Here is a 25,927-nt window from a genome sequence, read left to right as displayed (position 1 = left end):
CAATACTGTTATCTCTCTCTCCGAGCATTCCAAAGTATTCGATTCTGGTGCCAAGCATCCGAGCATTCCAAAGTGTCCAATTCAGTTACCGAGCATCCGAACATTCCTAAGTGTCCGATTCAGTTACCGAACATTCCAAAGTGTTCGATTCTGGAGCCGAGCACCCGAACACTCCAAAGTGTCCGATTCAGTTACCGAGCATCCGAGCATTCCAAAGTGTCCAATTCAGTTACCGAGCATCCGAGCATTCCAAAGTGTTCGATTCAGTTACCGAGCATTCCAAAGTGTTCGATTCTGGAGCAGAGCATCCGAACACTCCAAAGTGTCCGATTCAGTTACCGAGCATTCCAAAGTGTCCAATTCAGTTACCGAGCATCCGTACATTCCAAAGTGTCCGATTCCGTTACCGAGCATACCAAAGTGTTCAATTCAGTTACCGAGCATTCCAAAGTGTTCGATTCGGGAGCCGAGTATACGAACATTCCAATGTGTCCGATTCTGGTACCGAGCATCTGAGCATTCCAAAGTGTCTGATTCAGTTACCGAGCATCCGAACATTCCAAAGTATTTGATTCTGGTGCCGAGCATCCGAACATTCCTAAGTGTCCGATTGAGTTACCGAGAATCCGAGCATCCCAAAGTGTCCGATTCTGCTACCAAGCATCCAAGCATTCCAAAGTGTTCGATTCTGGTGCTGAGCATTTGAGCATTCCAAAATGTTCGATTCTGGTGCCGAGCATCCAAGCAGTTTACTAGTCACTAATAACTAACTGTCACTATATGAGTGCCCATAACCATGGATACCTAAGCTAATGCAGTGCCCTGCACATGGGGTAAACGTCATAGCGAATCAGCCTCGACCAGTTAATAAGTCATTTATCTCACGCCATTTATATGCCCTGTTTTGCTGTACCCCACTTCTATAAGAACACTATAAGTACTATAAGTATCCGTTTACACTACAACACTCCAGGACGCCTTCTTCACTGCCAGATAACTGCCAAATAGACTCCTTTACCTGTGCCAACATGAGTCATACCAAAAAGTATGCCAATGCCAGTGAAAGGAAAGCAACTTTAGCACTACGTCAAAAACAACGCCGTGCTAATGAGACTCCTGAGGAAAAACACCATCGCCTTGAGAAGATTAAGGCTTATAAACGCCGTCGTCTCACACACGAATCCCCTAACTCTAAATCCATTAGATTGGCTGAAGAAGCCTATGCACGCCGTCACCGCCGACAACAGACGGCTTCTTCCTCATCATTATTAGTAGACTCACAACAAGATGCTTCCACATGAGCATGTGGAACACGTTACTACCACACTTCATCTTATATGCCGTTCACTGACATAACTAATCAGCAATCTGTTTCTGCCCTATCAATACCACCATTAGTCAATACCGACGCACAGTTTATTCACATGCAAGCTGCAACAGTTAGCCCGCAGAAAGTGCAACCAAGACAAATATACGTTGGTCTCAAAACTAGGCGCAACCCCCCGTTTGGACATGCACTTCTACTACAACCTCACATTTTCACTAATGATGAAAATAGTATTACTGAACACAGCTGTGGTGACATGACCCATGTATGTGAGCATTGCCAAGCTTTGGATTTTGTAGCAGAGATACCTTCTGATAACAACTTTACGCTCTGCTGTCAGAAGGGTAAAGTCCATGTACCCATACTACAATATCCTGATGTCTTTACACGTTTGCTGAAAGGGCAAAATGAATTTAGAAAAAATTTCATGGATAATATTCGAAGTATTAACAGTTCCTTTGCTTTTGCCTCCATGGGTGCAAATATTTCACCACCTCCTGGATATGGCCCATACTGTATCCGCATACATGGCCAGATCTATCATAGAACTGGAACACTACATCCTTCAGATGACCAACAACGCGCATTTGCCCAACTTTACATTCTCGATACCGCTACCGCAAACGAACAACGCTTACGTTGTAAAGAAAATCAAAATTGTCATTAAGTATAAGAGGGGAGATGTGTATCATCAAAATTCTTTCATTTGGTGATATAAACCCGGATGTCAAGGTCCAGCTTCATATTTGCTGCTGAGATATGTTATTTCCTCTTTTATCAGGGCTGGGTTTTTGTGAACAGCTAAAGAGATAGGCGGGATGGCTGTTCACCACATCTCCTTCTCAAGGTGTGCTGCTCACAGTGCCGCACAACACATGGTCAACGCTACATCACTATCGCATCGGGCCTTAATCTAGTATAAGACAATCTTCATGTAATTACATTATTTACACATTCTAATTTGCAAGTCATCATCAAGTCTGGCGCATGCACCCGGCCCCAGGATGTAGAAGCAGAGCCGCTGTACTGGAGAGATGCAAAAATTGCAATCTGCCTGGTTTCGGATCTACCTTGGTTAGGTTTTTCTTGGTAATGACAGGAAATAGCAGGAAATTAAACATCTTTTTTTTCTTTCTATCTTATGATCACTTACAAACAATCTGCTGTCATTAACCCTTTCACTCCCAAGCAATTTTTCATTTTTACACGGCTGTTTTTTTCCTCTGCCTCTTTCAAGAGCCATGACATTTTTTTTTATTTTTCCAGCAATGTAGCCATATGTGAGCTTGTTTGTTTTTTTTTCGTGAGACAAGTTTAAGTTTTGAATGAAACCTTGAATTTTACCATAAAAAAAAGTTTAAAAAAATTCCAATGTGCTATGAAATGGCAAAAAAACACCACAATTCCGCCATTGTTTTTTGGGTTTTGTTTTTACGGTGTTAATTGAGTGTAAAAAATCACTAGGAAACATGATTCTCCATGTCAATTACAACTGCAGTGATACCAAAGATGTCTATATTTCTTTTTATATACAGAAAAAAAAAGAAAATCTGAATGTTCTAAAAAGAAAATAAAATTGTGGCTATTTTCTCAGACCTGTAACTTTCATTTTTTTGTCAATGGAACTGGGCGAGGGCTTGGGTTTTTTTGTGCAGCAAACAGATATTTTTATTGATACTATTAAATTGTACACAATATTTTGCTCATTTTTTATTGCAATTTTTTAGGGAGGCATGGCCATAAAAAACCACAGTTCAGGCATTTCTATTTTTCTCTCAGTACTGTTCAAGATAATTAATTTTACATTTTGATAGATAGGACTTTTACTTTTTGCAGTGGTTGTCCTTTCAGTAGTTCTTAATACACATTACCATTTGTGAAATTGCTACACTACTAGAATGGACAGCAAAAATTCATTTTCCTACCATATCCCTCGATCTAAATCCACTGTCCCAGGCAAAGTCACCCAAAGCTCATGACGTGGTAGACCTCCTAGCTCCATCCTGGTTCCTACTCCAAATTTGCTTATTTATTATATTTCTTTATTATTAAAAAACTGGAGGAAAACTGGTGATTTGAGTTTTTATGTATTTTTTTTTCATATTGTTAAAAACTCTTTTTTATTTTTTTATTCTCCTTAGGGCACTTGAACCTTGTTCTATAAGCCATAGTAAAACTGTATTGCAGTATGTAGACAACATGACATTCTCCTAAGAAGCCCAGCCACAGGCTGGGCTTCACAGGTGGACAAAGTGGGTCATTCATCAGCCTTGGCAACCCAAAAACAAGTCTTTTCAATTCTTATTAAAAATCCTCTATGTTCTCAGGGACAAAGGGATTTTTAATTCTGCAGTGCACGGCTTGATGCCAAGCTTACCAGCCACCTGAGATGTCTCCTAGGCAAGGAAAGCATGCTTGCAAGCACGCTACTTGCTATAAAGCTTGCAAATGATGCTCTGACGCTGGCAAGATCGCTGGATGTGGCTAGTCTCAATGCCCTTGTGCTTCTCCCAGGGGCAGCCTGAACTGTCAATCTTCAGGATTGCACTGCCCTCCAGCAAACAGGAAGCTGAGAGACAGGGGAGCCGTGTGCTCCTGAACAAAGCACCATAAGACAAGTCTTACCTCCCATCGTCACACCAAAATCCAACATGACAAATCAAAATCCTAATCAGCTGGATCATTTTCTAGCTGGTACTTGCTTACACTTGCTTTTCTAATTCAATACAATTCCTTTAAGTGACGCTGTGGTTCACCAGGGTGACATATAGAAAATACCAATACTATAGGGTTGCTGCAATCTGTACAAGCATCCAGCATTACACAAGTCTAATGGGGAAGTAAAACTAGAGTTTTCCCAGGTCACATGTTTTCTTGACTTCTTCACGCAGAGCTGAGATATTTACTACAGAGATGAGCAGAATGTAATTTCCACCGTAACTCTGGGCGGCCATGCGTTCCCACATGTCTCCACAACTCCTACACATATTCAATTCATAACACTATTCATAGCGCTAACAGTAATTGGCTTGTAATACAAAATGGTTACAAACAGCAAAAAAATAGATTTATTTATACCTTAAAATCTCCGTGATGTCCTTTGTAAAGTGGCTTAAAAAAGGGCTCGGGGTCAGGGACCACCACCCACACCTTCTTCCACATGCTGATGATAAAAACAGAAACAGGAAATCTGAGTAATGAACATGAAAGCTTCACATTTATGTTATGAGTGATCATGTCTGTCTAAAGCTGCCCATACATGAGATAAATTTCGGCAAAACGTTGGGTTGCCGCCAGACAGGTTACCCTCCTGACTCTCATACAGAAGTGCCCGGCCAAGAGTTCATGTGTCTTCAACGAGATAATTTGAGAAAGTCGTTGCCACTCTCATCTGATCGGTTCATGAAATTTCAACTTGCCCAATCATATTCTCCCCAAACATCATCTGTTGGGGGGAAAATTGGAAGACCCCCCTATACACACACGAGATGGCTGTCGATCTTGTGTATCCTTGAGAATTGTTTTGTACAGATGAGTACCTATATTGTTGAAGAACCTTCTCCCTCTATCACCACCATCAAATTTGGATCAGTGGAAGCAACGGGAGGGAATCTGGATGATGCAGCCATAATACGGCCCTAAGTTGAGACTTATGGCCACTTGAAATGAGGAAATGAGGTGGAGCATCTTGAAGCTCATGGACCAATTCATAATCTATAATAGTATCGCCCAACTATTATATTATTCATAGCACTGCTGTCTTGTGTTAATGGAGCCATTGGACCCACTTAGAAATTAGGTCAACTGCTACCGCTGGACTACCTAAAACATACTTGCCATAGAAATGCTAGGACATTTTTAGAAATGATCACATCTCTTTAAAAGAAGTTTGTCTACCATATTTAGATTGATGACCTATCCATGGGAAAATCCATATTTATATTATTAGCATATCCTCCACCGATAAGTCATTGCCAGCTGTTGAAGAGAGTTGGAGCTAATCTGCAGTATATAGGTGCAAAACGAGAGAGGGGCACCATAGCTATATCTTAAAAGAGCTCCTCCATTTGGTGGTCTCTCTACCACATCTTCCCATCATCTTTGGAGATCTTTCAATGGTCATTGTGCAGTTCCCCTCTCTACAATGTCTATAGCATCTACAGGATACATCACTATGGTACGTACTAGACACACCATCTTGTAAAGATGAAGATTGCCAACTTGTGGTTGAGTTCTACCTTGAGCCACCATAGAAGTCCAAAATGCAAAAAAAGGGTCCATGGCACAGCCAAATACATTTTTCAGTATTTTATTATGGAGAACTTAAGCACATATAACAATTATTATCTTGATTTCTGCTCCACAATAAAGCATTGAAAAATGAAATTGGAGGTGCCTCGGAAGCTTCCTGCATATTGGACCAATATTAAACATATATAGTTAACTCTATCAAATTAAAAAAAATATCCTTCAAAATGTATAAATATCAGTGCAAAACAAGATGGACTTACGGCGGTGTATATCGGAAACACGTCAGAACAATCCCCAGGAATGCCAATATGGCAATTATTCCTGAAATCACCCCGATTTGGATTTTGATGTGTTGATCTGAAAATGAATAAAACAAGAACTTTAATATCAATAATTTAGAGATCATCCAAGAATTTTATGAACTAAAAATAAAAATTTCAAGAAATATTTAGGAAATTATTCACAAATATTTGAAGTGCAAAAAACGAGAGTGGGCTCGCAAAGCTTGTTCACTTTTTGTCCTCCAATTCAGATTTCGTTGATGTGGTAAGTAAATATTGTCCTCTAGAATCATAGACTATCTGAATTCACAGAGATTGATGCAGCATGTTACGTATTTCCAAGAGTTGGAACAACTGTAACGGACATTGACCCAAAAAACCTTCAACATGACAAATTGACTGATCCACTGATCCATGGATTTCTACCTTCATTCTGGGTCTCTTTGCTCTTTGAGGTCACAAGTGATGCTGACAGTTAAAATGAAATGGTCTTGTCATGATCACGTGTGTCAGGACGCAGATGATGCCGCAAGGCGAACCCATAACACACGTGACCCTGGATACAGCGCCTCCAGTGGGGCGCATTTAAATAATAAAAACGTGCAGGTGGATACGCCACCTCCACCTGGCGAATTTTGGTATTATACGTTATACAATAAATCTGGAAACCCCGCCTCCAGTAAGGCGCATTTAAATAATAAAGGGGGAACCTGGGAAACTTTAACAATGGTGGGCCCTGCAATAGGGAAAAGGGAATTGGAGACCTCCTGAGCTCCCCTGAGCCAGTGTCCCTGCACTCCTAACGTTCCCTATGCCGGTTTCGCACCGGGCGCCGCACGCGTACCTCAACGCCCTTGCTCACCCTGACCCTAAACCCTCACTAAGGGAATAGGTCGGTGCGGAAACTAATCCCACCACTGCACTAATAACACACATGAGGAAAGAGACAATACAGTTGAAACACCACTTAGCTTTGCTCTGTTGCGTGCGCTCCTAGCAACAGAGCCCACCACCTGCGTGCGTCTTCTCCTCCACCCGGATCCATCACCATAACAGGATCCTTCACCTTAGTGCAGCCTTAGAGCAGAGTCCAACACCAGTTGCAGCTGCTTAGAACCAGAGTCCCAAGGATGAGTTCAGCTGCTGACACGAAGTCGAGCATGCTTGAGTCCAGCTCAGCGGCCAAGTCCCACATGGTGAGTGCCACTCTCCATAGTCGCCACTCCACCAGCCCATGCAGACACTTCCCGCTGACACCATCACTGCGACTCCACCACGCCATGCCAGCCCTTCGTCCAGACACCATAGCTGAAACACATCCCCCCTGGCTAAGCTGCGCAGGACTCCTCACCAGCTCCATCCTTCATCCAGGCTCTCCAAAAACAGAGTGAACACACACTCACAATATCACAGGCAGTGATTGCACACCTCTAGCACACCTTTATAGGGTGTAACACCTGATACATGATTAAGTGCACAAAACCTAAAGTGCAATATCAAAACCACCACCGGGGACAGTCAAGACACCTTGGAACTTTCCAAAGTAAAAAAAGTTCACCCAGTGATTTAAAACTGTCAGATCACTTCAGATCATGACAGTACCCCCTCCTTAATGAGGGGCCTCTGGACCCTCAAGACCACCCCTCATTAGGGAAACACCTACAGCGGGGACGCCCAGACCCTGAGTTCACCCCACATTACCTGACACTTCAGGTTTATGACAAACGCACCGCTGGTATTGGCAATAAAGTTCATTTTGGAGGCACCACTCATCTCCACAGCGCCGACCTGGGGAACGAGTTTATGTATGTGTATGTTTGTTTGCTATGAGCTGATCAGTCTCCACAACACACTTCCACAGGATGTTTTTTGGTGGCACCCATACATGCTCGTTCACACACAGGTCCGGACCTGAACGTTTATTGCACACATTCGTTTGTCATAATTTTGGTGAACTCACTCTGGACACAGAGGCGTCCCCCTGTGTCAACACACTCACACCCCCACTATTCACCAAGGGACACCACCCTCCAACCCTTTCACCATGAGGACTGCGCCTCCCAGGGTTGGTTTAATGGCGAGGGTAGAGATTTGTCCCTACTCCCCCGCAGCACACCTGCTGCTCACACCAGGAGGAGAGGGAACGCATATGGAGGAAATATACACTCACTGGCCGCCTCCACACGACCAGGAGGGGCGGCTTCTACGGTGGTATTTGAAGATTTGGCGTAAACCCCGCGGACTCTACATCAGTCTGCTCATCACTGGAACGCACCCCTTCACCTCGGGGAACACCAAGCAGCTCCGTGGGGCACCATTCCTCCCACCTGCCTGGGTACACCCACGTGCATGAGCAAGTCCCGCTCCCCAGCAGCGACTCCAGGGGCTTTTGCCAGACCCGCAATTTGCCAAAGCCGCCATTTTTTTTTTTTTTTTATTTTCTGGTTAGCTGAGCAGAGGCCCCAGACCCTGATAACTGCTGCTGCAGCGGCACTAAACACCTTGCCGCTCCCCACTCACCTCAGTGAGGCCCGGCAGCAATTACTCAGCGGTCTCCACATGGCCAAAGCGCACCAGAAAAAAAAAAACTGTAGGGCCTGTGATAATGTCATGGTCACGTGTGTCAGGACGCAGATGATGCCACAAGGCGAACCCATAACACACGTGACCCTGGATACACCGCCTCCAGTGGGGCGCATTTAAATAATAAAAACGTGCAGGTGGATACGCCGCCTCCACCTGGCGAATTTTGGTATTACACGTTATACAATAAATCTGGAAACCCCGCCTCCAGTAAGGCGCATTTAAATAATAAAGGGGGAACCTGGGAAACTTTAACAATGGTGGGCCCTGCAATAGGGAAAAGGGAATTGGAGACCTCCTGAGCTCCCCTGAGCCAGTGTCCCTGCACTCCTAACGTTCCCTATGCCGGTTTCGCACCGGGCGCCGCACGCGTACCTCAACGCCCTAGCTCACCCTGACCCTAAACCCTCACTAGGGAATAGGTCGGTGCGGAAACTAATCCCACCACTGCACTAATAACACACATGAGGAAAGAGACAATACAGGGGAAACACCACTTAGCTTTTACTCTGTTGCGTGCGCTCCTAGCAACAGAGCCCACCACCTGCGTGCGTCTTCTCCTCCACCCGGATCCATCACCATAACAGGATCCTTCACCTTAGTGCAGCCTTAGAGCAGAGTCCAACACCAGTTGCAGCTGCTTAGAACCAGAGTCCCAAGGATGAGTTCAGCTGCTGACACGAAGTCGAGCATGCTTGAGTCCAGCTCAGCGGCCAAGTCCCACATGGTGAGTGCCACTCTCCATAGTCGCCACTCCACCAGCCCATGCAGACACTTCCCGCTGACACCATCACTGCGACTCCACCACGCCATGCCAGCCCTTCGTCCAGACACCATAGCTGAAACACATCCCCCCTGGCTAAGCTGCGCAGGACTCCTCACCAGCTCCATCCTTCATCCAGGCTCTCCAAAAACAGAGTGAACACAATATCACAGGCAGTGATTGCACACCTCTAGCACACCTTTATAGGGTGTCACACCTAATACCTAATTAAGTGCACAAAAACCCAAAGTGCAATATCAAAACCACCACCGGGGACAGTCAAGACACCTTGGAACTTTCCAAAGTAAAAAAAGTTCACCCAGTGATTTAAAACTGTCAGATCACTTCAGATCATGACAGGTCTAAATGTTGACTCTTTAGTGCTTGATCAGTTTTAGACATGTTACATAATACTGGTGATGTGTATGGAGTGCACCCGATGTTGAGATACCCTATGTGATCAAGACAACAATGGAGGCCTCAACAAGAAGCCGCATGACATGGTAACAGTTCATAATAGTTGTTAATTTTCTTCCAACAAAATCCACTTCACTTACAAACTTTTGAGTACAATTGTTTACAGTTTATTTCCGGGCTCACCCTCACGCACACACCCTACTTCAGTGTACAACGGACTAACACCTCGCTGCAGTCCAACCTTTCTTTGTGGCCCAACCTTCTGGCTTTTCAGTGAGGTTCACTCTTTCACTCTGTCCTCTCCTGGAAAAGCTCTAGACACCCCTTATCTGCATATCAGGCCCTAATCCTTATGTTACTTTTCTACTCACTTTTCTCCTAGGTTGTAGCCTTCCCCACCTGGCTTTATTTCCCTTCTACCTTAAGTGGCTGACACTCGTCACTCACTCCCTATATAACTACTACGTCAGGTGGCATGTACTTGCCCTCCTTTTCCATCTCTTTTCTCTACTCGGGAACACTCTGTCAGGGTGGTCGTCATCTTTTTCTCTTAATAGCAGTCTATTGCTCTCGAGCTGTCACAGAGACAATTTATCCTCTTTAACTCCTGTTCATTGTACATGCTCTCTGCAGCTGACCCAGACTGGCTGGAAACCATCCCTTAAATAACCTATGTTCCAACATCCCAGTCTCGCATCCACACACTTAACCCCTAACTTTTTTTTGTGTAAAGCAGGAAGAGTCTATGCACCCAATGTAGATCAGCACCAATTTTAGAACAAAGTTAAGATACATATTATTAAGTTTGGCCAATCTGACCCAACATCTTGTCAACATCTTTAGTAAGAGGGTAATGAGGGTCCTCTTCAACAATCTAACAAGGTTCTGAAGGACCAGGTGGACAACTTGCTAAAGACCACACCATTCGGGTTTGCGAAACCTTTGTCTTGAATAAGTAGGATAAGTATATCTCCTAATTTAAGGAAAGGGAGAACCAGTGTCTGACATTTCATAAATGGTCACATTTCTTTGTACACCAACCAATAAATATTTATTCTGAAAAACCTTTCCAAAAGTTGCATATGCTCTGCCCTTCCACCATAAAACCAACTATAAAATCTTTTTTTTCATGATCTACAACAGCACTCAAGACACGAAATAAAGTCTTCATACCGTCTGTTGGCGGTAAAGCCTTCAAATCATCTTTTGGGGTTGTCCAGGAGACCATGTCACTCCATTCACTCCAGTGGCCACGATATATAGATGTTCTCCTAGGGTGAGCTCGGATCCTGGCTACATATTGTTCACTAGGTTGAAAATATGACCTCAGAAGAACCACATTTTTGTCATCTTCAAGGACTTGGATAGTCTTTTGGTCCTAAAAAAAAACACATAAAGGACTATAGAGATATCTTTACCAGTATTCAATGACCTGTTGACTTGAGAGTAGATACATTTTCTTACCAGCCATGACTCTTCATCCTTCTTGTAGCTCAACTCATAGGCAAGTTCCCCACCTCTCATGAAATGGTTATCATAGTAAGTTTCCCAGGAAATGTTATAGTTTTCACAAAGAGAAATTGTGAGATTGAATGGTGGGACTGGCTTGACTGTTGAAAAAGGATAACATTTAATGATAATCTTCTTTTTTACAACACTGTCTACAACATCTTAGTCATATTGAAAGACATTGTCTTAATTAACAAAAAACGGGCCATTTTTCCAGGAATAGCGCCATGTTTGACCATAAGCTGTGTCTGGTATTGCTGCTTATTCTCATTCAAGTTAATACTGCATTACCAGATTGATTGATATTGGTCTCGTTTTTTTTCCCCAAAATGGTCTCAAACAACTCCGTTTACTATAATGGAAACACTGGCATAACTTACAGTGGTGACCTATCATGAAAAGTTTGCAGATTTGATTTGAATGGTATCGTCCATTGATATTGGTTGTTATGGTTAGTGTGCAATTGCCATCTACGGAGAAGTCTTCCATATCAATATTACAAATGTATTCATGTTTCTTCTCGCACTCTACCAGAATACACGTTTCATATAACTCTTCAAAAGTCCTTTGAAGAAAGAAAGAAGCAATTTATTCTTCAACATCATACTAAATATTAAAGATTTAGAAAAAAAATGTCTGCCATCTCCCGTAATAGCGCCACCCTTGTCCAAGGATTGGGTCTGGTATTGCAGCTGAGCTCCATTAAAGGGAATGGTGATAAACCGCGATACCCCAAAGAACCTGCGGTGAGGTGTAACCTTGTTTTAAGAAGAAATCAGCCATGATTTCTAATTCAAGGCAACCGCTATAATCCCATGACAATAATAAGAACAGAACATTTTAGGAACAACTCAAAAGATTTATTATAGTTATGCCGCAGCTTCGATTTAGATCAGTTGAGTGGTATAGGTGGCCATGCAACTTAGATAACTGTCAGTCAAATGCTTGTTTGGCTGACAGCTATCTCTTCTGACTTCCCACATCCATGAATGCTCGGCCAAGCGTTAATGTGCACTCTATTGGAGCAAGTCACTGCCAGACTCATTTGTCAGTGGCTTATTTGCCTAAAGAACAAAAGTATTTGGAAATTAAATTCAAAGCGCCCTTATCTCCCCCAAAATCATGGTTTGGCCGGAAAGTCAGGAGGCCTCCATATCCACTAGAACAGTGTTTCTCAACTCCAGTCCTCAAGACCCACCAACAGGTCAAGTTTGCAGGATATCCTTAGTATTGCACAGGGTATAATTTCAACACCTGCTCAAGCATTAATTCCATCACCTGTGCAATACTAAGGAAATCCTGAAAACATGACCTGTTGGTGGGTCTTGAGGACTGGAGTTGAGAAACACTGCACTAGATGATTGGAAACTCAACTCAAAAGAGGAGAGTTTTGTTAATCTTTATTTAACACCACCTTTATTCAAATGAAACCATATTACAATAAGATACAGCTAAGGCTAGTTTCACACTAGCGTTCCTTGGAGCTGCGTTGGGCTGCGCACGGATGCCGCTAAACTCCGCCCCTGCTGCGCCTCCTCCAGTTAGCTCCGCCTATGGGCACATGACACTGCATTTGACCTGCGTACCCTATCTTTAGCATTGGGTACGCAGGCCGTGCACAGGTATGCGTTTGCTGGTGCAAGCGTCCTTTTGACGGTGCGCCGACCGGCGCCAAACGCACCCTGTTGCATTTTGGTGTGCTCGGCGCACCGTCAAAAAGACGCATGTGCCGGCAAACGCATACCTGCACACGGCCTGCATACCCAATGCTAAAGATAGGGTACGCAGGTTGCATGCAGCGTCATGCGCCCATAGGCGGAGCTAACCGGAGGTGCAGCAGGAGGAGGAGCTTAGCGGCGGCCATGCGCAACCCGACGCAGCTCCAAGGAACACTAGCCTAACAAGTACACTTTAACAAGTTAAGAAAAGCAGGGCGGAGATAGTCACCTGGTTTGCTTTCTATTGTAGGGGAAATGATCAGAGCTTTTGTGGTTTTTCTAAAGATGCAGCAGGTACCGAGCTTACAGGATGGAAATTTCTGGCAGCTGGAGCATTACCAGTGCAGATGGCAGCCGTGACTGGGGCTGACAGCGCTAGAAAAGCATATTACTGGCCCACATCTGACATATTTCAGTTTAAGAAAATGACGTCACTTACGGGAAAAGAAATCTATGATTTGTCTTGTTACCAGAACAGATCTTTACTTCCTTACCAGTTAGCAGTCATTGTGTGGGAAACACTGGTGTTCAGGGATTTGTCTTCACGATATTCACATGCCAACGTGTCAATGAAGTCTATGACGCAATGGAGATCCTGGCAGCACTGAGCTGAAACATCAAGAAAGAGACCAATATGATGTCTTCTCATTACTGGTTTGCCAGGTATTTCATATTGAAGCTTTTCCACCGGAATGGCCAAATCTAAACATATGGATTATTATTCTGGCTTCACACGTTAACTCATGGTCTCACCCCTAAAAGCGTATGTGGCACATTTTTTTATTTGTTATGACTGTGTAAACACACTGACAAGGGTAACAAACAAGCCAAAAATGACACGACATCTGCAAGCAACAGGTCCCTGTTCAGACTATGAAAGTCCCTAATCTGACCCTGACTTATCCCTGCCTGACCGCGGAGGTTACTAACAAATGAAAGCTGCACTCTGTACCACTATAGTATGCAAACATGGAATATATTAAATTGGAATTGCATTTATGCTCTAGAAAAAATTTTTAAATGAAGATACTTAGCACATAAATTGGCCAGTTCATGTGAGCCCAACAGCCATCAACAAGGTGACCTTCTTTGCTGGGAACCTAACCTAATATGATACCACTCCTGGGTTGATAGCCTACAGTTATAGGTACGATCAAGCTGTGATTTGACTGCAGAGGTTGGCACCCTAAGTAATGGCGCCCCCACTCAGTGTCGACTGACCCTGAATGTCCTTAACTAAACTCTTATCTATAGATACTGTGGAACCCTTAAACAATTATAACTAGAAAATGAAAATGCACAAATCTGAGGATAAGGCACAAGCCTAAGAACGTGTCCACTCAGTCACTCAGGAAAGATGGACGAAAATAAGAAGAACCAAAAAAACAAATGGAACAAGTGGAAACCTCCCAGATCCTAAACGTAAAAGAAAGGGAAGAGTGCTGAGGAGGAAGACTCACTAACAAACTAAAGGAAAAGCCACACAGAGATTAACCAGGCAAAAAGAATCCCTTGGAACTCGAAATATCCATCAGTCTTGAAGTATAGCAAGCAAGGAAGGGAGGTTCATGGTGAGTATAAATAGCCTCTCCCAAAATGTGACAGAACCAAATGAGGAAGTGAGGGACACCTGAATAGAAGTAACCCAAGGGAAGGAAGGCAAAGACAAGAGAACTGTCAGAAGTTGGACAGAGACCAAACAGGCTATGGCTCAGCAGTGAGGGAAACCGACCACGCAGCAAGAGGTCACCCGATCAAGTCCCAAACGAGAGCCATGACAGTATTTTTGACTTAGGCCGGGGTCACACTAACCGACGCAAAATATGGTCCGTAGTTTACAGGCATAATACAGATTAATGACCCCTAAATAGTGCTCCGTATGTCATCCGCAAGCAAGGTGTGGTCGCGTATTTTGCGCATGTAAGCATCCGTATGTAATCCGTATGCAATCCGTATGGTGAGATTTTCTCGCCGCCTTGCAAAATGGACATATAATGGAGGCCTATGACAGGTTTTCTAACAGAAACGAAATAATAGATATAGACACATAGAATGCATATATACACTCACTGGCCACTTTATTAGGTACACCTGTCCAACTGTGTGTTAAGACTTAATTTCTAATCAGCCAATCACATGGCGGCAACTCAGTGCATTTAGGCATGTAGACATGGTCAAGACAATCTCCTGCAGTTCAAACCGAGCATCAGTATGGGGAAGAAAGGTGATTTGAGTGCCTTTGAACGTGGCATGATTGTTGGTGCCAGAAGGGCTGGTCTGAGTATTTCAGAAACTGCTGATCTACTGGGATTTTCACGCACAACCATCTCTAGGGTTTACAGAGAATGGTCCGAAAAAGAAAAAAAATCCAGTGAGCGGCAGTTCTGTGGGCGGAAATGCCTTGTTGATGCCAGAGGTCAGAGGAGAATGGGCATACTGGTTCGAGCTGATAGAAAGGCAACAGTGACTCAAATTGCCACCCGTTACAACCAAGGTAGGCAGAAGAGCATCTCTGAACGCACAGTGCGTCGAACTTTGAGGCAGATGGGCTACAGCAGCAGAAGACCACACTGGGTACCACTCCTCTCAGCTAAGAACAGGAAACTGAGGCTACAATTTGCACAAGCTCATCGAAATTGGACAGTAGAAGATTGGAAAAACGTTGCCTGGTCTGATGAGTCTCGATTTGTGCTGCGACATTCGGATGGTAGGGTCAGAATTTGGCGTAAACAACATGAAAGCATGGATCCATCCTGCCTTGTATCAACGGTTCAGGCTGGTGGTGGTGGTGTCATGGTGTGGGGAATTTTTTCTTGGCACTCTTTGGGCCCCTTGGTACCAATTGAGCATCGTTGCAATGCCACAGCCTACCTGAGTATTGTTGCTGACCATGTCCATCCCTTTATGACCACAATGTACCCAACATCTGATGGCTAATTTCAGCAGGATAATGCGCCATGTCATAAAGCTCGAATCATCTCAGATTGGTTTCTTGAACATGACAATGAGTTCACTGTACTCAAATGGCCTCCTCAGTCACCAGATCTCAATCCAATAGAGCATCTTTGGGATGTGGTGGAACGGGAGATTCGCATCAGGGATGTGCAGCCGACAAATCTGCGCCAACTGTGTGATGCCATCATGTCAATATGGTCCAAAATCTCTGAGGAATGCTTCCAGCACCTTGTTGAATCTCTGCCACGAAGAATTGAGGCAGTTCTGAAGGCAAAAGGGGGTCCAACCCGTTACTAGCATGGTGTACCTAATAAAGTGGCCAGTGAGTGTATATATATATATACTGTATATATATATATATATATATATATATATACACATACATACATACATACATGTCATTGTGACAAACATATATATATATATTTAAGGTAAAATAACTAATATTAGTGTGCGCTTGGAACACTCAAAGAAGAGGGAAATCTAAATTGGGTGGTTATAGGAAAAAAAAAAAACCCTCTTATAAGTGCTCTTTATGTAGCTGGTTAATAGCGAGAAAATAGCAATTAGTAATAGTCAATTGTAAGACCTCAGAAGAAGTGCTTAAGGGAAAAAGAATATATATAGATGCTGGTGGCAATCTTAGTTCCAACCTGAACAATCACAAACTAAAAAGGCATGAGTGAGGGTAAAAACCTGAAATCACTGAACAGGTTATATACTGCAGGGTAATTCTCCCTGATAGTAGCTTTAAAAAAAAAAAAAAAAAAAAGTCAAAGTCAAATTGCAGCCTGTGAACGGCTGTGCAGAGTAGCCGCAATAGTAAATGTACAAGTCAGAGAGCGGTACCTGTAAAGATAATGCGATGCGAAGTCCTCACTCCAGTAAGCGGTGCAGGTTAAAATAGCGCTTTTTGCTCCAGCGCTTGGAAAAAGAGGGGGGGGGGGGTTTGTACACTGGGGTATAGACGAGTTACAGAGCCTGCCCCGGCCGGTGGCAGCCTCCTGTCAGTGTACCTCCAGCTGTGGAGCAGACGTGAGCGGCCTCTCGTGCTCCCGGCGTCTGTGAGCTGCTCCAGGTATACAGGACCTTCGTGATGTGAGTCATCACATGACCACGTCAGTTTCAGCTGGAGGTACACTGAGGTATACTGACAGGAGGCTGCCACCGGCCGGGGCAGGCTCTGTAACTCGTCTATACCCCAGTGTACAAACCCCCCCCCTTTTTCCAAGCGCTGGATTAAAAAGCGCTATTTTAACCTGCACCGCTTACTGGAGTGAGGACTTCGCATCGCATTATCTTTACAGGTACCGCTCTCTGACTTGTGCATTTACTATTGCGGCTACTCTGCACAGCCGTTCACAGGCTGCAATTTGACTTTGACTTTTTTTTTTTTTTTTAAGCTACTATCAGGGAGAATTACCCTGCAGTATATAACCTGTTCAGTGATTTCAGGTTTTTACCCTCACTCATGCCTTTTTAGTTTGTGATTGTTCAGGTTGGAACTAAGATTGCCACCAGCATCTATATATATTCTTTTTCCCTTAAGCACTTCTTCTGAGGTCTTACAATTGACTATTACTAATTGCTATTTTCTCGCTATTATCCAGCTACATAAAGAGCACTGTTATAAGAGGTTTTTTTTTTTTTTTTTTTCTATAACCACCCAATTTAGATTTCCCTCTTCTTTGAGTGTTCCAAGCGCACACTAATATTATTAGTTATTTTACCTTATTTCTTTGACACCCTTGTGACAGGTGTCTTAGTGTTTGCTGCTGGAATTACACTCATACACAAGCGCCACTGAATCTCCATTTATATATATATATATATATATATATTTATATTTCACAGAGTTCTTCATAGCAGAATAGCCGCTAATTAAATTGCCGGCTTCTATCAAATCATTCCCCAACCCGACATGAAATGACACATGGTTTACATTCAGTAAAGCATTTCATTTCATGTTTTTTTATATGTCCCTGACTAATAATTCGATGAGGGTTTGTGTGCAAAATTTTGGAGTTGTAGTTGTTATTTTAAGGGGTTAATTCGTTGTTAAAAAATGCGTGGGCTTCCCATTGCCCTGTAGCGGTGGCGAATGGGTTAATCTAACAAAGGGTTAATGTCACCTTACAATCGAATGGTGACATTAACCCTTTGTTAGATTAACCCACTCGCCACCACTATAGGGCAATGGGAAGGCCACGCATTTTTTATAAACGAATTAACCCCTTAAAATAACAACTACAACTCCCAAATTTTGCACACAAACCCTCATCGAATTATTAGTCAGGGACATATAAAAAAACATGAAATGAAATGCTTTACTGAATGTAAACCATGTGTCATTTCATGTCAGGTTGGGGAATGATTTGATAGAAGCCAGCAATTTAATTAGCGGCTATTCTGCTATGAAGAACTCTGTGAAATATAAATATATATATATGTTTGTCACAATGACATGTATGTGTATATATATATATATATATATATATATATACAGTATATATGTATTCTATGTGTATATATCTATTCTTTCTTTCTTTATTAAACCTGTCAGTGTGAGTTTACTGTATAGCGCACTGAATTGCCGGCTTTTCTAAAAGACAACAGGTGCGTATTTCTCGCAAGTCACATGTGTGGTCCGTGTGTAATGCGTATTTTTTGAGCACCCATAGACTTGCATTGGTGTATTACGGGCGTAGTACGCTGACAATCGCAGCATGCTGCGATTGGCACGGAGCGTAGAACACGCCCGAGAAATATACGGCTGGTGCGAGGGACCCCATAGAGAATAATTTGTCCGTGTGTAATGCGTGCTTTTAACGCCTCTCACTCGTCCGTATTCCTCGCCAGTGTGACCCCGTCCTAAGAATCAATTTTGCAAGCAGGTTCCATTAAAAATTTTGCTTTGTATGGCCCCTGCATTGCGCTACTTCTGACTGCAAAATGAGTTAACTAAGTATCGATCACTGAGAGAGAATTTATAAGGCCCCACTCACACTTTTGATTTTCTCATACGAGAGCTATTCGTGGTTTTCATGGATAGCACTCGTACCTATGATATTCTATGGGGCTGTGCATGTCTGATTTTTCCCTTGGATTGAGCAGTCGGCTGAAAATATCAGAAGTATGTCCAATTTTGATCCAAGGAAAAAGTCAAGCTGCGCTCAGATGACATCCGAGTGCAGTGCGATTCACAATCTATCAGAAAGGAGAAGTTAGAGAAACTTTATTTTTCTCTCCAGCTTCGAGAAAAACTTATGACACTTAGACCACACTCTGATCAAACTCTGATCAGGATAATCAGTCAGTTTTTCTCGTACGTGAAAAATACTAACGTCTGAATAAGCCCTTCTGCAACCAGCTGCAAAAAGTGAAACAGAAAAGTTATAGAAAGGAAACCAAATTATAAGAATGTTTTTTTTTGCCAAAAATACATGAATTTAAGTAAAAAAAATAACTAAGAAGGTATCTATATGCTTTAATTCTGCTCACATTGGACTTTAAAGATCAAATTTATTTTTTATGTGTTTTTTTTTATTTTCACAAATGAAGAGCCATAACTTTTAAAATTTTTACGTCAATGTAGTTTTGTTTTTTTTGAGTAATGAGTTTTTGAGTAATGAGTATTTTTCAATGGTACATTTGTTTTTAGTTTGAAAAAATAATAAAAATCAAACAATAAAAAACAGCTGATCTGCTATTGTTTTTTTTTTTGCGGCTTTTTTTTCCCACTATTTACTGTATGATAAAAAGTAACACTGTAATTTCAGATTATTGGTTTGTACAAATGAGGCAGTCTAAGAGGTATGTGTGGAATTTTTAACATTTAAGAATTTTTTAAAAACATATATAACGTCGGCTTTGAAGCACTTGTGTCCTATCGAGGTACCAGTGTCATCCCATGAGTCATTTCTTTCGGATGGTATTTTAATGTGTTGATATCTGAGTCAGCTGAGGTTTCTGCAGAGGTTTTGTATTGATGTGGCTAGAAGGGGAAAAAGAGGCTCTATAGCGGGTGTGGTAAGCGATAAAACGAGCAGCGGACGCAGGTTCCAACACCGGGTTCTGCACTTACAGATTGCCGCAATGCAGCCCCACACCAGTAGTATCACCGTTGCTCCTGGACCCCGACTTTTGTTCTTCATCATGTTGATATTCTCTGATCATCCCTGTATGAAGACATTTATAGAAATATTACAGGCTGGAAAATTATGCAGCTAAAAAACTACTGCAATAAAATAAAGAATGGTGTTTAGTTTACAAATACTGAATTATCTGTAAAGTTCTAACTTTGTAGCCACTTTGTAGGGTTTGTACACTTTTGCAACCAGTTTGATGTTGCCCTAATGTATCAGAAATACAAAACGTAGCGACGATGCATATGATCACAACGACAAATCTCGTACCGTTTTGTGTCTACAGCCCCTTTGCAGCCATATGATTGCCCATGGTTACAGACTACAAACAAGCCCTGTTTAGTCTGATCTTGCTATCACATTCCCACACATCTGACCCCAAAATTTTTACAAGGGTTGTCCACGTTCAAAAAAGTTTTGACCATAGCCTGTGTGTTAAGGTTGCACTGCTCATAGAAGCCTGGCTGCTTTTCATAAAGCTTCTATGGACAGGCGCCACTCCGTTTACCCAATCTTAGGGATTGCCCTAGCCTTCACACTTTAACCTCCTGTGCTGAGATCTGTATGTACACAGGGGCAGCTGGGTTGGGGCCACAGAGTAACTGCTGATTGGTGGAGCAAGCTGAAGGCAAGAAGGGTCGCCACGTAGTCAAAGCCAAGGGGTCAGGGACAAAATTGGAGATTCAAGCCGAGGTCAGAAATCAAGAGAAATCAGGAGGAAAACACAAGAGCCGGGACTAGCACTACAAACCAGATAATCAGAACTCATTGACTGGCGGTGGAAGTCAGAGTCCCAGGGGTTTAAATAGCAGGCCATCCTGCCTAGGGCTCTCAAAAAGGAGTGATCAAAACCAAACAACCCCTACAGCTCCCTGATCTAGTGTGGGAGGAACGGCCCCTGTCGAGTGTCCGGGCAGGAATCAAGGGAGCCGTCATCTAGGTTCCGGGGGAAACTGTCCCCGGGGGACAGAGTTCAGGGACGGACCGTTGTGACAGACAGATGGGCTGGGGGAGGGACCAGTATAAAGGAGGCGGGGAATTCCCAGGACAATGAGTCAGCAGACAGGGACAAAAGCAGCATGAGACCGTGGGAGCGACTGAGAGCCAGAGCGACTTACCAGTGCCAGGGGAGACGCTCACGGAGGACATCAGAGGGACGGCGCCGGGACGACCGTCCGAGACCCGCTGCCGCCTTACCTCAGCCCACGGCTGCGGCCTGCCCATGGTCACTCGCGGCCGCTGCCGCCTCGCCCCAGCTCGCGGCTGCAGCCTGTCTCCTGCCACCCGCAGCCGCCCTGCTCTCACCCGTGGCCGCGGCAAGTCCGGTGCCATCGGTAGCCACCACTGTCCCACTCTGGTCCGCAGCAAGGGCCGGGCCTTTGCTCACCGCGGAGTCCCCGTCGCAGCAGCTAGTTGCACAGGTGGCCTATCACCCGCCACCCCACATCGCCGCCGCTTGCCCCAGTCCAGGGGCTGCGGCCCATTTGTCCAAGGACTCCGCCGGGGCCTGTGGGGCTCCAGTGTCATCAGCGCGCCAGAGTGTGCGAAGACTTCATCAACGCCTCAGCAACTGGCCCCAACGACTACTACGCCGAAAGACCACCATCCCGAACGGCGAGGGACGTCTGGACGGCTAAGTTAACTATATAATTAAGGACCCATAGTCGGCCATACCGCGGCCCTATAGTGACCGGCTACTGCCAGTAGTCGTGTTCTACCCGTTTGTGTTTGCTTGTATAGAACCCCTGCAAGGGCAACCCGTGTTACCCCTTTTGTTGATCAGGCCGTGACTGAGGAAAGTTCCCTCTAGTCTTATAAACGTTACTGTAGAAAGCACCAAATAGTCTCGCGACTCGTCACTGCATCCTGCGTACCTGCAAACCCCCACACTAGCATCACCAAAAGTCCCAGGAATAAAACAGGACTGACGCTATCACGCATCACCTGCTAAAAAGGCGCAGTGCCACCTAGCAGACGAAGCACAAACAGAAAGGACAGGAATCGGCACAAATGATACAATGTGCAGAAAAGTAAAAACAAACTTATCTTTTCTTACCTTCGTCAGGTCCAGCACGGTGGCCTCACCGCTGCTGCAGTCCCTACTGATCGGGCTGATGTTTTGACTTCACGCCAACAGCGCTGCAGCCAATCACTGAGGTGTAGATTCCACGAGCCACTGAACTGAGTGATTGGCTGCAGCCAACTGCAGCCCTTCTGCAGATACCGGGACAATGGTGGATATTCAGGGCTAGAACCCGAGAGGGTAAGTAAAGCTAAGTCTGTTTTTTACAGATAATTCAGCTACGGTCAAAACATTTTTGAAAGCGGAGAACCCTTTAATAAAGTAATAAGTTGGTTAGCAAGACGTAAGGGATAAATTAAATGAAGTATGACTACACAGTTGCCTGTTTGTAGTCTGTAACCATGGAAACACATAAGTCTGCACAACAGCCATAAACACAACACAGGAATTAGACTACTAACACAGGTCCACAATGCAATCTTCTAAGTGGACCTAACAGGGTGTGGATGAATAAAACTTTGTGTTAAAAATGGTTCTAAATAGTACTTAACAATATTTATTTGCTTTTTTTCTGTTTAGTTTATCACTGTGGTCTTATAAAATAACACATACAAAATGGAGGTTAAATACTAATGACTTTTAGTTTTGGTTCTCTTTTTTTATTATTATCTAATGTAAAAATGTTGCTTCATTGCTATAACTTAAGGGAGTCATTTAACTATGGAAATGTTATACAGAACGTAATGCATTACAGGGATTGTCCCGGCTTGGGGTTCAAGTCTGCAGTCACTCTATGTGACTGCAGACCTGTGAATCCTCACAGCGTGCACAATGAGCATGGTCAGGGTTCTCCGGTGCCAGGAGTGGTGGGCACATGACCGCAAGTATGCAATCTACATACATGTGATCACCTGCCGACAAGGGCTGTCACATTGTAGAAAGATCATCTTTATTCTCATTTGCACAAGAAAAGACTAGAAGCAATAGGATGAAACTGAATGGGAGGAGACACAGATTAGATATTAGAAAAAACTTTTTGACAGTTAGAGTGATCAATGAGTGGAACAGGCTGCCAGGAGAGGTGATGAGTTCTCCTTCATTGGAAGTCTTCAAACAGAGGCTGGACAGACATCTGTCTGGGGTGATTTAGTGAATCCTGCCTTGAGCAAGGGGTTGGACCAGATGGCCCAGGAGGTCCCTTCCAACTCTACCATTCTTTGATTCTGTAACTTAGTGGCTTTGCTCAATACAAGTGAATTGAACAAGGCTGAGCACATTTAGTCAGAATGTGGCCAGGAGGATGCAAATCACACTCCCGGTGCTGGAGATTCCTGACAGTGTGCACTGTGTACGATGTGAGGATTCACAAGTCCGCAGACATATAAAAAGACTGAACACTTGATCCCCAAGCCGGGACAACCCCTTTATTTATTATCTATCTATCATCTATTGATCTATTATCTATCTATCCATCTATCATCTATCCATCTATTATCTATCTATCTATCCATCTATCTATCATCTATCATCCGTACATACATACATCTATCATTGACCTACACAAAATGACCTGAGACTCCTACTAATTCCTAAATTTAAATTAGCATTAGCAGGCAAGACATTCTTGGAATCTCTGACAACTTCCTATTTTTAGAAAATGATCTTCACTAGAAAAAAAAAAAAAAGATTTAGGTGCTTTTCTAAAGCTTATACATTGATGGCCATCTCTATTTTATAAGAAGATGGATGATTTGTCTTTGAGAGAAAGTTGGACAATTAGCATTCCACGCATGGTAAAGTAGTGAGAAGTAGAGTACAGTGCAGATAGTAGGGAGTGCGAATGCAGGATCAGACTACACAGGTTTATATGTAGTCTGTTACCATGGAGACTCATAGATCGAACTGTATATGCAAATCAAGATTTTTTTATCATGGCTTATTGGTGCAATAGAATAAACTGAGGTTTAAAGGGAATCTGTCACCCCTTTTTTGAGATATCATATAATGATATCATTCTCTTGTGTGTCACATAAGGATTCTCTTTGTACTTTTGCTTCCCCCCCCACAGTCCGGTCCGCTGGGCGGGGCTTATTCAACTGCTCCCCCCCTCCCAAGAAGAAATGCGTAGAGCAAAACAGGGAGGGGGAGCAGTTGAATAAGCCCCGCCCAGCGGACCGGAAAGCTGCAGTTTACATACATCTGAACCGATATAAAAAAGGTATTTATGCATGAAAGGTGCGGGGTCAGGGGGAAGCAAAAGTACTAAGAGAATCCTTATGTAATGAAAGAAAAAGAAGTGTGCAATATGGACGCAAAAAACCCAAAATGAATACAAATTATATACTAATAATCAATTTTTATTGAAAACAATATAGAAAGGACACACAAGTGACAAAAACTGATTAAAAACAATTAAAAAAGGCCAAAAAAAGGATTTGGCCTGAAATGACACTCCAAAATAACAGGTCTTTAAATGAAGACCTGATACATACCCCCCTCCAATGAAAATGGGCAGAGACTTATAAAATAGTATAATATACACATGTATACGCTGACCAAGATATAAACCCCAATGCGTAATTTGCAGCTCTCAGTCTATCTGAAAACATACAGTACAAAAAACACAATAAGTATGATGTAACAAAGCACAATAATCATAAATAGCCTTAGAGCATGGTTGCAGTTGCCCAAAATATATAAATACACCACACAATAAAACACTATGACTTGAAAAACAGTGTTAAAAAATATACCAATACTCTAAATACCTAAAGGCAATAAACCCATAAGGGTGATGATGAATCAAATATCTGAGAATATGACAGTTGTCAAAAGAATAAATGCAGTTGCCATAGGTGTAGATATAAGAGAATCCTTATGTGACACACAATTGAATGATATCATTATATGATATCTCAAAAAAGGGGTGACAGATTCCCTTTAAGGGGTTGTCCAGTACTTTAACGGCTATATTGTGCGGCTACGCAACTGATCACATCAGGCTGCAACCGGCACTGGAAAAACTGATTGTTGAGGGCGCCGGCCTGGTGTTGCACCCCCACTGACCTGTCTTAGGGATAGGTCATCAGTATAAAAGTTTTGGCCAACCCTTTTAAGATGGGCCCGTCTGCCAGATAACCTATGCTAAAAGAAAGTGAAATTTCCTGTAAAGTCATTATGTACTAAGTATTTGCATACTCTCTCTGTCGAATCTGTCGAACCCTCCGTAACCAGATGAATGATCTTCAGCTAAATAAAACTGGTTAGTATCTAATAAAAGAATGTGAAAAGAAGAGGAAATAGTTAAAAAATGGGAGCTGCAGTTCTGAATAAGATAGGCACAGAAGTAAAATCCAAAATGTGATCGTTTACTAAAAGAAATGAAAATCACTACTAAAATGACAATGCGCTTCCTGTTGAAATGAGAAGCGCATTCTGTTGAAGTGGTGTCTTCCTCAGGCCAATACCAGAATGTATATAAAATATGATGTACTGTATTTTAAGACCCACTATCGCAACCTCTCGGAGTTGTGGCCTATAAGTATTTTTTGTTTTTTACCCTTGGTTCCTCCTTTCTTATGTCATTTCGTTTTACCCAAATTTCAGACATTTTGTTATATTACAGAAACTTCATTATTTGCGCTTCAGTGTTATCATTTTATTTTGAGATCTACTCTTCTTACTTGTCATAGCTATTCCAGTAAGAGAGGAAGGTAGTGAGGTCCTGCGAGAGCTGTATCCACAGACCGCAGGTTGCTGTAAAGGGGACGTATGCACTCTATAACCCTCGCTCGCTGTGGTTAAAGTGTAACCATCAACTAATTTTTTTTTTTTAAATCAATAGTTCATGTGAAAATAAGAAACTTTATAATACATGTTATCAGAAATATCTGCTTCCTTCTGCTCCAGGACTGATCTTTCACTCTGTAAACTATGTATTCAGTGAAGACAGATT

At 43.0% G+C, this 25,927-nt stretch overlaps 1 protein-coding gene across 5 annotated transcripts in view; it reads right to left on the bottom strand.

The window, feature by feature from the left end:
- IL21R (interleukin 21 receptor) overlaps nt 1-25,927 on the bottom strand; it is a 60,054-nt gene that overhangs the window by 5,428 nt on the left and 28,699 nt on the right. For 4 of the 5 annotated variants that reach the window (XM_073555183.1, XM_073555182.1, XM_073555181.1 and 1 more), the window contains exons 2-8: nt 19,889-19,982; nt 13,344-13,458; nt 11,512-11,696; nt 11,087-11,232; nt 10,796-11,000; nt 5,839-5,935; nt 4,406-4,490 (exon numbers count right to left, since the gene is read on the bottom strand). In XM_073555183.1, the coding sequence (XP_073411284.1) occupies nt 4,406-4,490; nt 5,839-5,935; nt 10,796-11,000; nt 11,087-11,232; nt 11,512-11,696; nt 13,344-13,458; nt 19,889-19,961 (906 nt within the window). In that variant the 5' untranslated portion in view covers nt 19,962-19,982. Of the gene's footprint in view, nt 1-4,405; nt 4,491-5,838; nt 5,936-10,795; nt 11,001-11,086; nt 11,233-11,511; nt 11,697-13,343; nt 13,459-16,653; nt 17,312-19,888; nt 19,983-25,927 lie in introns of those variants that run through there. The other variant, XM_073555184.1, reaches the window with a different exon arrangement.

Source organism: Dendrobates tinctorius, unplaced genomic scaffold (assembly GCF_039654945.1).
Source record: "Dendrobates tinctorius isolate UK_male_01 unplaced genomic scaffold, ASM3965494v1 ptg000222l, whole genome shotgun sequence".
Taxonomy (NCBI): Eukaryota; Metazoa; Chordata; class Amphibia; order Anura; family Dendrobatidae; genus Dendrobates; species Dendrobates tinctorius.
The sequence above is the reverse complement of the archived record's forward strand: the minus strand, read 5'-3'. Positions and strand labels throughout refer to the sequence as shown.